Raw genomic sequence first — 14,614 nt, forward strand, 5'->3', positions numbered from 1 at the left:
TATCTCCAAAATACTTTTTTTTTTAATTTTTTTATTTTTATCCTGGGTGCATGTCCATTCCATCGAGCATCGCCATCGCATTATTCTTGGACGCTGCTTCAAACGTGTTTGTTCTGCAAAAACCCTTCGCTGGGAAAACTGCAATGTGGCCCGCAGCTGTGGACGCTAAATGCGCAAGAACCCCGTATTGCTTTTGAGGGATCTTCATGCTGGGGTTTGTCCTGAGATTAAGTAGGGGTAATTTTAGAAGTCGAACTTTGATGTGCACGTGTGTGTCCTCATAGCTTTGGGATGATCCATTAAAAAAACAAACAAAAAAACAGATAAACAATAATACTGGATCTCCCTGTTTTCCTTTCATTTCATAGTTTCCCATTAATGTCTACCAAGAGACTTCCCCTCATCAGAAACAACTCTGAATGTTTGTGCTAAAGCTAACACATATTTGGCTCTGTGTTGTGTACGTGTGTTGGCATCCCTAAGCCCCTTTCTTCATGCGTCACAATCCAGGCTCCACCAGCCGAGGGCGCCCAAAACGTGCATTCAGTCCTTGAAGCGTTTTATGTGGCCACATCAAGAGACTCCACTCCGAGCCACATGTTGGATCCAATGTTTTTACGCTTTTTTGGGTTCCATTCAAAAAAAAAAAAAAAAAAAAAAAAGCTCTTTCACTTAGAAATTTTGAGGGGGAAAAAAAGCAGATGATGTGTGCTCCTTCATGTCCTCCGTTGGGCGTATCTCATATGACATCGTGTCCCCCTCATGTGAAGCAACCATGATCAGTATCACGCATGAATCGCAGTGCCTTCAATCTCATCGTCCGGTGCGGATGAGCTGTTAAAGTGTGGCTGACTCTCTTTTGGCTGTGCCCCTTTCGCAGAGAACGTGCAGCTTCGGTGGCTTTGACCTGTCCAACCGATCCCTCCACGTGCTCAACACAGGCTCAGAGGCCCATGTAAGTGTTCAACAGCCAGAATGTAAAGGACACGCCCAACTGGCTCTCCAGCATCATTCTGTATTGTTCATCCGACAGAATAAAGAGCAGGAGGCCATATACAGAGAGGTGGTCAAGTCTCCCACGACTTCTCGGATCTCGCTGGGCAAGAAGGTCAAGTCGGTCAAGGAGACCATGAGGAAACGCATGTCCAAGAAGTACAGCAGCTCTTTGTCCGAACAGGTTAGATGTGCACATTTACTTAACTGTGGTGCTGTACACATGTAGATCAGGGCCGCCAGACGCGCTTTTGTCCTTTTAACTTTTGTCCTTTTTGAAAAGGATTGATGGACCAAAGTCATTTGTAGATGATGTTAAAAAAAGAAAGTTGATGTATTGGTAAAATAGTTGACTTTATAAAATGATAATGCATTTTTATTTGTTTATTTTAAATTCATTTCATTCACCGATGATTTATTAAAATGAATAAAATATGGTACATTTGTATTAAATAGTTAAATTTACAATGTTTTATTTAATTATATCATTATATATTGTGTTGTATCATTAATATCATGAAGGGGAAAACTGAAGACTGCCATTGAAAAACACCAACATATATAAATTAAGAATTATTTTTTTCTATTCTTGATCCTATTTAGGGTGTTTGTACACCTCTTTCAACACTGTACTGGTAATGTTTTAGGATAGTTGAAAGTCGAGTAAGTGCAAAAAAAGTAATACAAGTAACTTTTGTTGTGAGTACAAAACAAATCAGAGAACCTTGACTTACTTACCCTTTGCTATTAGCAATGATTCCTTCTTGAAAGGGGATACATGCACACAAAATACCAAGACTAAGCAAACTTTTTGTGTCATCTTGCCCCTTTTTTATTCGGGTTCTAAATAACTTTACACTTATTTATTTGGTTGAATCCCAAGTTATCCATGTTGTCTTTTTAATGTCCCAAATACAGAGCAGCCAAGCATAGTTATAAAGAAATAAAGTCCCCCTGTTCTTTTCAAACATTTCCAGGATGTAGTTCAGTGTTAGACACATCATTAGCCCACAAAGTGTGTGTGGGTGGGAGTGTTTGTGTTGGTTACAGAATAAACAGAGCTCGGAAACGCTGGGGCTTGTCACCGCGGGGTCCGGTTCTATTGGGCGTGTGCGTCGCTGAGCCCACTCGAGTGATGCAAGTCTCCCTCGGGCTTGGTCTCAAGGGCCAGAGTGAGAATGTGTGTGTGTGTGTGTGTGTACAGTGACGCTTATTCTGGCCGGATTTTCACTGTCTGTTTACCATCCACTCCACCAGCGGCCAGCGCATCTGGCCATCGCCGTGGTCTCATCGCAACACCGTGACCCACATTTCCCCATTTGTCTTGTAGCTGTTGCTTGTTAAAAAAAACAGAGAGAGAGAGAGACTTCATCAAAATGACTAAACAGAAGTTGTTTTATAGGCCACACTGCCCCCTAGTGCACCAGTGAAACAAACCCCTGTTTTGTTTGTTTTTGGCTTGCTGTATTATTGCAGGGATGTCATTGTTTTTAATACAAATCACAAGCATTTCATGGTAAATAACTTTTAAGGGCCAATGAAATCATTTGCAGTATTTTTTTTAGACATTGTTTTTTCCTTCAATGCCAAATTACTAATTAATAGTTAATGGTATCTTATATGTAGATGTTTTATGAGCCGATGTAAAGTAAACTTGAGTTTTCACAAAATAATTTTTAGCAATGTAAAGAGTCATTGTAACAATGTCTGGTATTGTCGTGCAATGGATTACCAACAACACATTTGCCTACAAAAGCATCACAAAATATTTAAGATTTAAGTCTGCACGTCACTAGTAGGTTGCTTTTTTTGTTATTCAAATGATTGTGGAAACAATATTTGCATATTTGAATCCAAATATGATTTTTTTTTTTACCACATTTTAATTAGTGCACATTTTCCCTTCTTCTTCCACGTCTCAACCTACCTTCTAACGTCCAGTCCAGTCCGGATGGAACACCTGGTTCTCCGCAGTCCCTTCAGCCTGACAGCGACTCCCTGGAGAAGCCCAAACTCAAGGCAGGAGGCTCAGTGGAAAGTCTCCGTAGTTCACTGAGCGGACAAAGTTCAATGAGTGAGTTATTTCTGATCAAGTTAGAGCTTTTATTTTAACCTACCACATTCGATAAAATGTTGTCATGGTAAGGGGAAAAAAAGACTGGTGTCTCAAACCATCCACAAGAGAGCGCTCGCAGCATTTATGTTTTTCCTTGCGTGTGGAGCTTTCTAGAACGTCCTGACCTCTCACGTGGTTTTGTCCCATTACTTCAACCTGTCGTTCCTGTCACATTTGTGTGATCAAACACCTACTCTTGTCCAAACTTGGACTTAACTCTGAGTCTAAGTTTGACCAGCATAAAGTTGTTAGGAAAATGCAGGCACACTGGCAAACATTATGGTCATGATTATAGAGGGAAGAGGAGTCCGAAAGGGTGAAATGTTGAGGAGCTCCTTTAAAAACTCGCACTCGATAACTCAGTTTTTCCAAAGATTTATACTTAAACGCATTTTCATCTTGACTCAAGAAACCACTTGATGTTTATGGGATGGCTGACTGACATAGTGTATATTTATACAATAGCATATAATTCCGTGTTTGTGCGCAGGTGGTCAGACCGTGAGCACCACCGACTCGTCAGCCAGCAACAGAGAAAGCGTCAAGTCGGAGGACGGCGACGACGAGGAGCCGCCTTACCGAGGACCGTTCTGCGGCCGCGCGCGAGTGCACACGGACTTCACGCCGAGCCCCTACGACTCAGATTCCCTCAAACTGAAGGTGAAACGCCCCACGAAGACTCGTATGCATGGTGTCCAGTGGGTTTTAAAAAGTACTCAATGTAGTATCAAATGTGTTGAATTCAACTCGTGTATTTATGTATATACCCCGTGATGACCGCGGTTGTGACGGCATTCTCATCCTGCAGCGTGGCGACGTGATCGACATCATCAGCAAGCCGCCCATGGGCACCTGGATGGGCCTCCTCAACAACAAGGTGGGCACCTTCAAGTTCATCTACGTGGACGTGCTGTGCGAGGAAGAGGAGAAGCCGAAACGGCCGGCGCGGCGGCGGAGGAAGGGCCGACCGCCCAAGCCGACGTCCGTGGAGGAGCTGTTGGAACGCGTCAACCTCAAGGTGGGAATCCAACCGCATCCTGAAGCCCACCAAGGCCAACTAGTGTTCCCAAATATTTGACACGGCGTCGTCGCCGCGTCCTCAAATGGGTCACAAGAGCATATCATAAAAGAAAACATTGTTTCGGACACACTGACAGAAATTACAGACAAGTGGCACTAAATTTAGCGCAGGAAATTACAGACTACAAAGTACAGTTTTTCACATAAACATTGACACCCACTCAGTCACGACCACATTTCACTTCCATCGTCCGTCCAAACTTACACGGTGCTGGGAAAGGTGAGCCAAGCCCACTAACCATCCTGGCGTTAATGTGCTTTGCAGGCTGTTTGTTTAATCAATGCACACACAAGCGGACACACTTGAAAATTCCAGTTCATTCTTCACAAAGCAGAAGCAGGTTTCATTTTAAACAGTTTTTTCCCTGCATCCTCTCACATATCAAACCGATTAGATGTATGTGTGTGTGTTTTTGTGAGCCTCCACCCTTGTATGTGCGCATTTTTGCTTCGGTTCCCCTTTCGGTTCCCACTCGATTCCTTTTGTCCCAACTAGAGACTTCACACCTCGTGCTGTTTCGCACATTTGTACAGCTGCCATGTGATAACTTGCATTTGCCAGCCTACAACATAAACGTTTTCAAGACGGCGTCCGCATTTACGTTTGCTCCAGCTTTGAATACAGTACATGCAAGTTGGAAACACAAATAATTATAAAATAACTTTTGTGCATGATTTTAAAGCTAAATAGCCAGCGTCTCGTAACTCTTCTCTTCTGTTGCGTTTCCGGCACGCAGGAGCACATGCCCACGTTCCTGTTCAACGGGTACGAAGACCTCGACACGTTCAAGCTGCTGGAAGAGGAGGACCTGGACGAGCTGAACATCAAAGACCCCCAACACCGAGCGGTGTTGCTCACGGCCGTGGAGCTGCTGCAGGAATACGACAGTAAGGAATCCGGAATCACGCCATTGGCTCACATTTTGGATGGTTGAGCACTCAACTCAATTCAATTCAATTTTTCATGAAGAAGAAAAGCAAATAGACGTCATTTTTCTTAAAATGAGGCTTCAAAATCGTGAAAAATCAGTCAGTTCTCTCCACTCTCAAATGTCGTGGACATGTCAGTTGAAAGTAGCCCCACTCAACTGTCAATCAAATACCACTATGACAAATAGATGCTACTTCGTCGAACATCTTTTTTATGCCTACATACAACTATATGTTTGATCCGCTAAAATATATCCACTTAGAGCCTCCGGCGGTTGGAATAAATCCCACTGGGTCATTGCAAGGCTTTTCCGTGCCGCTACAACGAGGCACTCTTAAGTTGCCACGCCAGTGCAAAGCCCCTGTCCGCATGCTTGCTGTCAAGTCGGACTTTTTCTTGTTTGTTTTGAATTTTCGCCCTCCTCGAACTTCTGTCTTTCTCTGCATGATGTGTGCGCTCTCACAGCCAACAACGAGGCGCTCTAAAATGGCCACATCAGCAGACTATCCAAAGGGAAGAAACATTTTCAGGGTGTAGAGCTCGCTATCTAGTTAATAGCACATCCCAATTGTGCCAGATGACAGCTGATGCTACATAGTTCTCACTCTTTGCACATTTTTAACAATTATCTTCAAACGTATAATGTATATAGAAACAAATCTCGGAATTCACTTGACAGGGTCTTTAAGTGGTTGGGTCACTATTTCAAGTTCAAAGGCTGAATACATTGAATTTTCTGAATATCCAGGCAGCAGCGACCCGGAGCGCGGCGGCCTGTCGGGCTCCCAGGAGAAGTTGCTGTCCGAGGGTCGGGGTCTGGTCGGCGACTCCCCGCGGGACTCCGGTTGCTATGAGAGCAACGAGAATTTGGAGAACGGTAATAATGGCTTGACTGGAATTCGGTTTGATTTGTCACTCCATGGCTTCACGCTTCTGCATTCTAACTCCACCCATCATAATCCTCTCGAATGGTGCCTGATAATCAGCCAGGTTCTTTTGCTTATTGTAAGCTCTCACTCGATCCTGCTGTCTCCTGCCTTTGTCACTCCAGAGCGGGCTTTCCCAAACTTTTTCAGCTCAAAAACAAAATTGGCAAATTTAAAAAAATGCTGCATTTCATCCATTGCCATAACATTGACATGTACTGTACGTGAACGCAAAATACATTAATATATATATATTTTTTCCCCCCTCATCATACGACTTTCCAGCAGCAAGTGGTTAGCATATCTGCCTCACACTTCTGAGGTTGGAGGTTTGAGTCTGGGCTTCGGCCTTCCTATGTCGAGTTTGCATGGTCTCCCGGTGCTTGCGTGGCTTTTCTGCGAGTACTCCGGTTTCATCCCACATTCACAAATGAATAAATCCATAGGTGTGAATGTGCGCGGTTGTTTTTCTGTATGCGCGCTGCGATTGGCTGGCAACCAGTTCAGTCCGTAGTCTTATGACTTTTCAATAAAGAACATTTTGAATCTCAGCAATTTTATACTATGACAAAAGTTATATACTTTTTCTCATAAAATTACAACTTGTTTTTTGTTTTTTGTTTTTTTTTGGTGACTGTGTAAATTATATATATTTTTAAATGTGGTAAAAAATGTTTCCTCATGAAATTGCAACTTTATTTGCATATTTATACAGTTTCACTTTATGACTGTATTTTTCTTCGAAGAATTCTTAACTTATGTAATTACTACTTTACTTTTTTAATATTTAGTTTTTGTCTGATGGCTATGTCAAGTGACTTTTTTTCTTTAAATTTTTTTCCTAGTCACGTAACTGGAAACATTTAGATATTTGGCTTGTATTTTTTTATTTTTTTTCCCTGAAAAATGTTCACTTTTTGAGGGGAATAGTAAAACTGTTTTGTCAGAAAATTGCAACATATTTTCCGTTTTCATCAAATTATCCCACAACTTTTTCTCATGATGCTAAGATGTAATTATTTTTAGCACTTTTTTTTTTTTTTAATCATATAATTTCCAAACATAAAAAAAAACAACTTAATAGTATCGACATACACTGTACATGACACATAAAATACATGTCGTCATTTTCCCTGGACAATGAGCGACCTAATAGAAACTCTCGCGGGACCCATTTTGTCTCCCGAGCCACAGATTGGGATCCCCTGCTTTGGAGAACCACGCTCATGACATACTTTTCCCTCTCTTCTTTTCCTCTCTTCATCACTCTTTCCGTCCTTGTAGGCCTTCTGTACCATCAGTACCGAAGTCCGCATGTAACCGGGAAGGATCCCGGCCCCAGACCGCTAAGCCTAGTCTACCCCACAGTGCTGGGAGCGCATGGCCAAAGGGAGAGAGCCTCCCCAATGCGCACAACAAGTGTTCTCATGAGAACAAACTCACTGCCAATCGAAGGATTCCCGGCTCAGACCCCGCCCGTGGATTCCACGTTGATGACAGTGTACAAAGAGGATGATTATGAATATTTCTGCTAAGTGTTCAGAAAGTTAGCCGAGTAGCGTGACATTATTCAGATGTCTGCAGTGCTGATTGGCTTCGTTTCACAGAGACTGTACTGCACAACAACAGTCTTGCATGATGTGCCTAAACCTGATGGAAATATTTTTTTTCAACTCAAGGAAAATCTGATTTATTAAGCTTTTCCATTACTTTGATGTTAATTTTCAAGAGTGCTCGAGCTCCCTGTATGTCTTCTTTCTCCCGCATATTTTTAACATGTCCATAACCCATAAATCACTGCTCTGTCAAAAACCACTTTCCTTCCTGATTGCCGGTTTTCAGTTTCAATAGTGGCCTTGACTTGATGTGTGTGGGTGCAGGTTGGTCAGGGTCATTGTGTGCCACAATAGAGATTGCAGTTGTGGAATTAAAAGTAAGAGAGAAAAAAAAAAATGTCCTGACCAGCCCCTCCGCCCACCCGTGCCCCCCTCCCCCCACCCCCCGCCAAAAAAAACAATAAAGATGGTGCTGCTTGCTTTTTATGTTTTGCCTCTCGTTTTCCTTTTCACGCCTTTAAACTGTTCACAAACATTCTGCTTATTTAGTGAACATTCTGCGTTTTCTGCATGTTCTTTTCCAGGTTCATTGTTCCACAGTGTCACATCTATAGTTTATGTCAGGGATATCACGTTCTATAAATGTATATTCTATAAAGGTAAAGCCATTGTTCAAGACGATCATGTTTTGTCTGTAATCCAAAATATTGATAGCTGGATGTTGACTAATGTTCATTTACATATGCTGAATTGATATTCCAACTCGGTTCCAAGCAATGTCAAACGGAAATTCGCTTTTCGATAAGATGCCGTCATCGCTTTTGATACCTGATCGTTGAACATTAACATTTTAGTTTATGTCGTAATTTGACTACTTATATTTGAGCAATACAATATTTCTACATTTTTTGGGTTGCTGCTGAGACATTTCATGGCATTCCATCTGTTGAACTTCTCTCTGTCCATCCCATTAAAACCTTCTCTGGCCCCGTTTCACCCATCATGCTTTGTAATCGCACGGACAAGACGGTAAGTTGCTTTCGCTTTTCATTCTACCATGCTCGATGCCCTAACAACATTTGTGTGAAGTACAGACCAACTCTCAGCTAATCTAGTTTTATAATGCTGTACAATTCGCTACTTGCGAACCTGTTCTCCGTTATTCGCCGAAAAACTTGCGGGTTCGCTGTCACTGTGCTCTGTCTGAAATGTCCTAAGATCTCACAAGCAGGCGCCTTAGCTCTGTCTAATATAAAATGAGCGCCAATAAAAAGTGACGCGCAGATTTTCGCTATTGGCGGCAGGGCTCGCGCCCTATTTGCGGGCGATTACAGTATACAGTAATGAAGTTGTCTTCCAAGAAATGAGTGAGACTTCTTATTTTTGCAGGCAAGAGCAAGAAGGCCTCCCGCTGCGGTCGCTCTTCCGCGGGCCAGTCTCCGGATTATGCCACCCTTCCCATGACCATCTCCAGTGAGGCCTTGCAGCAGAATGCCAAGAACCAGCGCTCCAAGTTCTCCAAAAACTTGTTCAGCAAGCCCTCCCTGAAGGGCTTCAACCTACTGGGGCGCCGCAAAGCCCAAAGACGTTCCCCCATCCCGGCCAGTCGTAGCTGCGAGGACCTGGATGAATCGTTCCAACCCGCCGGATCGTGGAAACGCTCCCACTCCCTGGGAGATCTGTACTGGGAGCAGAGGAACGATGACAATGTGGAGGTTGAACTCGCTAAGAAAGAGCCCAGTTTGGACGCCGGTACCCCCGTAAAGGTTTTAAAAGAGGAACGTTCGCCAGCTCGTACTGCAACTCCACCAGTGAGTCCGAAACCAAAAGTGAACAGACCACCTGTGCCCTCGCAGCTGCCGTTGAGACCTCCTCGTCCCGCAACCCAAGCCCCGAGTCCCCCCGAGTCCAACGCAAACGGTGAGAGAGTCATACGGACTCATGCCAAAAAGCCGCCGGTGCCGCCACCCGTTCCCGCCAAGAAGTCCAGAGAAAGACTCGCCAACGGGGTCTGCCACTCCCCGCTCTCCGTGCCCTCTTCGCCATCCCCCGCCCCCTCCCCGACACACTCGCTCACCCGCTCCCAGCCGAGCAGCCCTGTGACACGGCGCGGCGCCGACCCCGCCCCTCCCCTTCCCGCCAAGACGCCGAGCAGCCCCCGCGACACCTCGTCGGCTGCGGAGGAGGCGGGCGCGCCTGCGCCGCCCCCGTGGCTCTCCGACCTGGGGGGCAAGGTGGCCGTGACGAGGAAGACGTCCCATTCCAAGATGAGTCCCGACCTGCTCACCTTGCTGGAGCAACGACTGCAGGCCGAGGGCATCGATCTCACCGAGGAGCCTTATTCGGACAAGGTAAGCGCTCTGTCAAAACGGGACGCTGCTATTGATGGTGGGGGTTACCTTCCACACTCACCTGCGATCGGTGAAAATCTGCAACTTTTTTTCTTTTTTCTTTTTTAATCGCTTACAGGTAAATGTAAAAAAAAAAAAAAAATTACAATCGTGTCAAAAGCTTAATTTATTTAGGTAGTTCAATTCAAAAAGTGAAACTCATGTCATAGAGAGGTACTTACTTATTTTTATTTTTTCAGATGTATAATTTTTGATGATTATAGCTTACAAAACCCCCAAATTGTCGAATATGATCTAACAAACAACCAAGAAACTAACTGATTTTTTTAATGTAGAAATTAGGCCGGAATTTGACTTCAAAAGTATTTTCCCAAGGTTTTAATGACTCTATATAATGTATGTGTACTGAAATAAACTTGTCTGCAATATTCAAATTTATTGATGTACCTGTACGCTTTATTATACGGTGATTCCACAATGCATTTGGTTGATGCATTGAACTTTTGACTGTCACGTTTATAGGTGAATTGCAAATTAGGCAGGCAGGGTTATAGAATCTTGTACCACCTGCCAAACCTCAGGCGTGAGGAGGCAATCCACCCCACCCACAAAAAAATAACACACAAGAATGAAAGGATGAGGTGATAAATGGAGGGCAAGGCCATAATATTGCTCGCCATAAATGCCTTGTACTGTTTTCATGGATGTGCTCTCCAAGGTCACAATGTGACACTGCAGTTGATGCGCTTGATCAGGTACACAGTTTTGCTTGGCAACATTTCATTTGGTGGACATGTCTCTCATGGGTAGACCCGCAAGTAAAGTCTCAAGAACCCATGCTTGAAAAGACACGAGGAAATGTACCGCTTTGGCTATTTTCGGGTCATTTTGGACACGTGCAGGCGTGCTCCTAAAATCAGTTTCTCTTAGCAGCGTTTGGTCGGCCTTGTCTATCATGAGGAAACTCACCCAAAAGTCTTAAAAACCCAGAAGGACAGAGGAGGTCTGCCATTTTGGTTGAAATTGCCATTTTAGGGTTATTTTGGCCATTTTACAGGGATCTTTCCAAGACGTAACTCGTCCTAAGAGAGTGCGATGAATATTTATTTGTCTTTTGGCTGTCCTTCTCTTCCAATCTTTTCAAACATTTTCTCAATACGCCTCCGCTCCATTTTTTTGCCAACCAAAACCACAGTGCCTGTTGGAAGTCATTTCATCAACATACACCAATTGTGTTTATACTCATAACAGTAGAGACAGCTATGTCTTTTTTCTTGCCATGAGGGAATGTTTTTTCTGAAGTAATCAATTGTCTTGTGTCTCTTAATCCCCCAGCACGGCCGCTGCGGCATCCCCCGGCCTCTGATGCAGCGCTACTCCGAAGACCTGCAGCAGCCCGTCAAGGAGGTGGCCTCCACCATGGACCAGCTCAGAGTCCGAGAGCTGCGCAAACAACACCGCATGGCTGTAAGGACGCCGAGCTACAATGAGACTGCTGCGTGCAAAGACTGAGAACCATGTAGTACTCCATTGTGGAGATTGCAGCTTTACGCTGTTTTTCACCATTTCAGTTTAAATTAAAAAAAAAATTTCGGGTGGGGGCGTGGCTAAAACAGTGCCACAGATACTTTACATGAGTCACAGCTCCCCCACTATATAAGACGTTGAGCGCCTCCGTTCAAATTGCGAAGTGCATTTAGCTAGCTATTTAAGTCTACACCCCAAAAATGCATCTTGCCTTCGGGTAGTTCGCTGGGGTGGCCGCTTTAGAGCGCCTCATTGTAGGCCGTGAGTGAGCGCACGTCACAGAGAAGGCCGCGGACCGAGGGAGGTGGAGGACTGACATGATAGCCAGCGAAGTATTTAAATTTTCACTTTCCGCCTTTGTCTCAAGTGACTTGTGTGCGCTCACATCCGACAACGGTTCGCTCTAAAATGGTCACACCAATCCGAAGCCCTTGTCCACATGCTGACTGTCGCATCTGACTTTAAAACGTTTCTTTTACTTCGCTGTTCCACCTTCTCGCTGAGATGCGCGCACTCACGGCCAACAACGAGGCGCTCTAAAGCTGCCACGCCAGCGGAGTATCCGAACGGAAGATGCATTTTCAGGGTGTAGGTATACCAAGCTATCTAACTGCGTGTTGCAATTGCGCTAGATAACCGCTAATTTGAATGCATCAAAAAGCATGGCCTGATGGAAATATTTGTGTCCTCAGATCCCCTCCGGCGGTCTGACCGAGATGTGTCGGAAACCGGCGGCGGGCAACGTCAGCACCGTCTCCGACTGGCTGGTGTCCATCGGCCTGCCCATGTATGCGTCGACCCTGGCGGCGGCCGGCGTGGACTCGCTGAGCGGCGTGGCCTCGCTGACGGAGGGCAGCGCCTGGGAGGCGGGCGTGCGCGACCACAAGCACGCCCGACGCATGGTCGGCGAGGCCCGGCTGGTCGCCGAGCGCTGGGACGTCTAAACCCGTCTCCGCCGCGGTCAGGTTTAATCAAAAGTATTAGCGGTCTGCACACGAGTACTTCTTGTTTGTCATGACGCTTTTTCAGCACCCATTTCTCAAAATGTTTACGACCACTCGGAGTCTATCCTGGATGCTAAAAGGATACCCTTTTTAAGAAAAAAAAAAATGCAAAAGTCGCTGTGAGGCGAAGACGCACCCCTTAGTTGTTCAACTAAAGACTTTGCCTTTGAGGAAGATAGCACACCACCATTTTGTAGAATGGACGTCTTCACAAGTGCTTCGCTTTTGAAAAGTCGCTTTTTCTTCTAAGGTACACTACTCACAAAAAGGTAGGGGTGACATTACACACACAATGAACAGTTGATCGTGCGTTCAAAAAGGTGAAATGATGTTCGCCTGCAAATGTTATAGTGCAGTTTAGGTTCATCCTCCCTAACTTTTTTGTGCGTTGTGTATTTTACACCGCCAAAGTGATTCCCGTTCTCCCGTGCTTCATGACACACTCAATGCATACCATACACTAATAAGTGACACGTGGCTTACTTTTTATAATACTGTTTTTCTGTATTATAGCTTCATTTTATTCATGTGTGTTTCGAACGTCGCGCTGGGGTCATCACCAAGCAGCATTCCCGACATATCCAAGCAAGCTTTTGGACAGTGGATCGTGTTGTCGATACAGTAAATGCAGGGCAAGGCCTTGCACCCCCACCCCCCCCCACCCCCCTCAATGCGGCAAATACTACCAATTTATTTCAATAACACAAAGACGAATTGTTTTATTTTTTACTGATAAAAACACGAGACCTGAGTAAGAATATCCAGAGACACAGCTGTTTGAAATGAAGCAGGATTTTATACACAGTGGAACCTCAAAAGTTATATAGCCCTGAGGTTAAACGATTTGAAAAACGGACAAAATTTGGCATTAAAATATATATATAATTTTTTTTTTTTGGGGGGGTCGGGCAGTTTCATGCCTCGTTTGAAATATTTACATTTAAATTTTTAAAAGATTTCATTTGTATTTGTACATTCTGGTCTGAATATAATTTGTGATTTGACAAATATTTGTTTTTTTTAAATAGCTTTATTTTAAAAACACCATTGTCTTTTCCAAATGTGATTTATTTAATCAATCATTTTGAAAATCTAAATTTGAATGTTTTTGACTGTTTGAATTTAGAAAAATATACAGTGGTCCCCCCCGCCACACATTCGCAGTTCAGCATTTGAGAATTCTTCTATTTGCAGATTTTTTTTTTTGTAACCTACCATCCATTTATTTATTTTTTATTCTTATTATTATATTTTTTTTACCCAAGCCCCTGCTTTATCTTCAGTCATGAATCGTGTTGAACTTTTGAGATTCTGCTGTATGTGAAATCTGATGTCAGTATAATTCAAACATTTATTTGCAGATTAACAAACAATGGCATCAGGTGGAAAGCTACAAGAAAAATCAGGGATAAAGTGAGGGCACACTTGGCGTGAAAGCATGCCAACTATCTTTCCCCCCCCCCCCCAATTAAGAGAACGTGTGAAGCGTCGTCGTCGTCCTCCCCCCCTCCAAAAAAAAATAAAAATCACAAGTGGTGCTCTGGGAGACGGGAGACAGCAAGTGTTTACTAAAACATACATAAAAAAAAAATCAAGATACTGACACTGTAAATGCACTTTAGAGGGTGACTTAATCTAGCTGAGACATTGACTTTGTTTTTGTGGAAGGTTTCGGTGGCTCCTTAACGAACGGCAAGTGTAATGATGGAGTAATACACCTTTTTCCTAATCACCCCCACTTTGTTTTTGCGCCATTTTAATTACATATATGAAATGTTACGCAGGCCTTGCACATTCTATATATGTAATTGATATTTAAATAAGTTATTTTTTCAACCCCTTCTCGTTTCCTTTCCATATGAACTGTAATTAGCTGTATTATACGAATAGCAATACCTTCCTGCATAATGCATATTGCTTTAGCCAGTGAGGAGCTGCATACAGTTTGTATTGTAACATATGTGTACAAATGATTGTTTTATCTGCTTTTCATCTACTTAATGATTGTCCATACAGATTTGCTTGTGTATTGAAATAATAAAAAAGAAACATGTCCATAACTTTGTTATTCACAACCATAATAATAATAAACAGTTTCTTGCCCTACGCTGGCCTTCTGCTATGGTTTGA

At 43.7% G+C, this 14,614-nt stretch overlaps 1 protein-coding gene across 7 annotated transcripts in view; it reads left to right on the top strand.

Moving 5' to 3' along the window:
• Positions 1-14,590, top strand: part of sash1a (SAM and SH3 domain containing 1a) — a 143,727-nt gene extending 129,137 nt beyond the window's left edge. For all 7 annotated transcript variants that reach the window (XM_061753189.1, XM_061753190.1, XM_061753192.1 and 4 more), the window contains 10 exons: positions 881-955; positions 1,034-1,177; positions 2,935-3,067; positions 3,600-3,769; positions 3,918-4,127; positions 4,927-5,077; positions 5,869-5,997; positions 8,992-9,953; positions 11,289-11,420; positions 12,173-14,590. In XM_061753189.1, coding sequence (XP_061609173.1) covers positions 881-955; positions 1,034-1,177; positions 2,935-3,067; positions 3,600-3,769; positions 3,918-4,127; positions 4,927-5,077; positions 5,869-5,997; positions 8,992-9,953; positions 11,289-11,420; positions 12,173-12,424 — 2,358 coding nt within the window. In that variant the 3' untranslated portion in view covers positions 12,425-14,590. The remainder of the gene's footprint in view (positions 1-880; positions 956-1,033; positions 1,178-2,934; positions 3,068-3,599; positions 3,770-3,917; positions 4,128-4,926; positions 5,078-5,868; positions 5,998-8,991; positions 9,954-11,288; positions 11,421-12,172) is intronic.
• The last annotated feature ends 24 nt before the right edge of the window (positions 14,591-14,614 follow it).

Source organism: Phyllopteryx taeniolatus, chromosome 18 (assembly GCF_024500385.1).
Source record: "Phyllopteryx taeniolatus isolate TA_2022b chromosome 18, UOR_Ptae_1.2, whole genome shotgun sequence".
NCBI classification, from domain to species: Eukaryota; Metazoa; Chordata; class Actinopteri; order Syngnathiformes; family Syngnathidae; genus Phyllopteryx; species Phyllopteryx taeniolatus.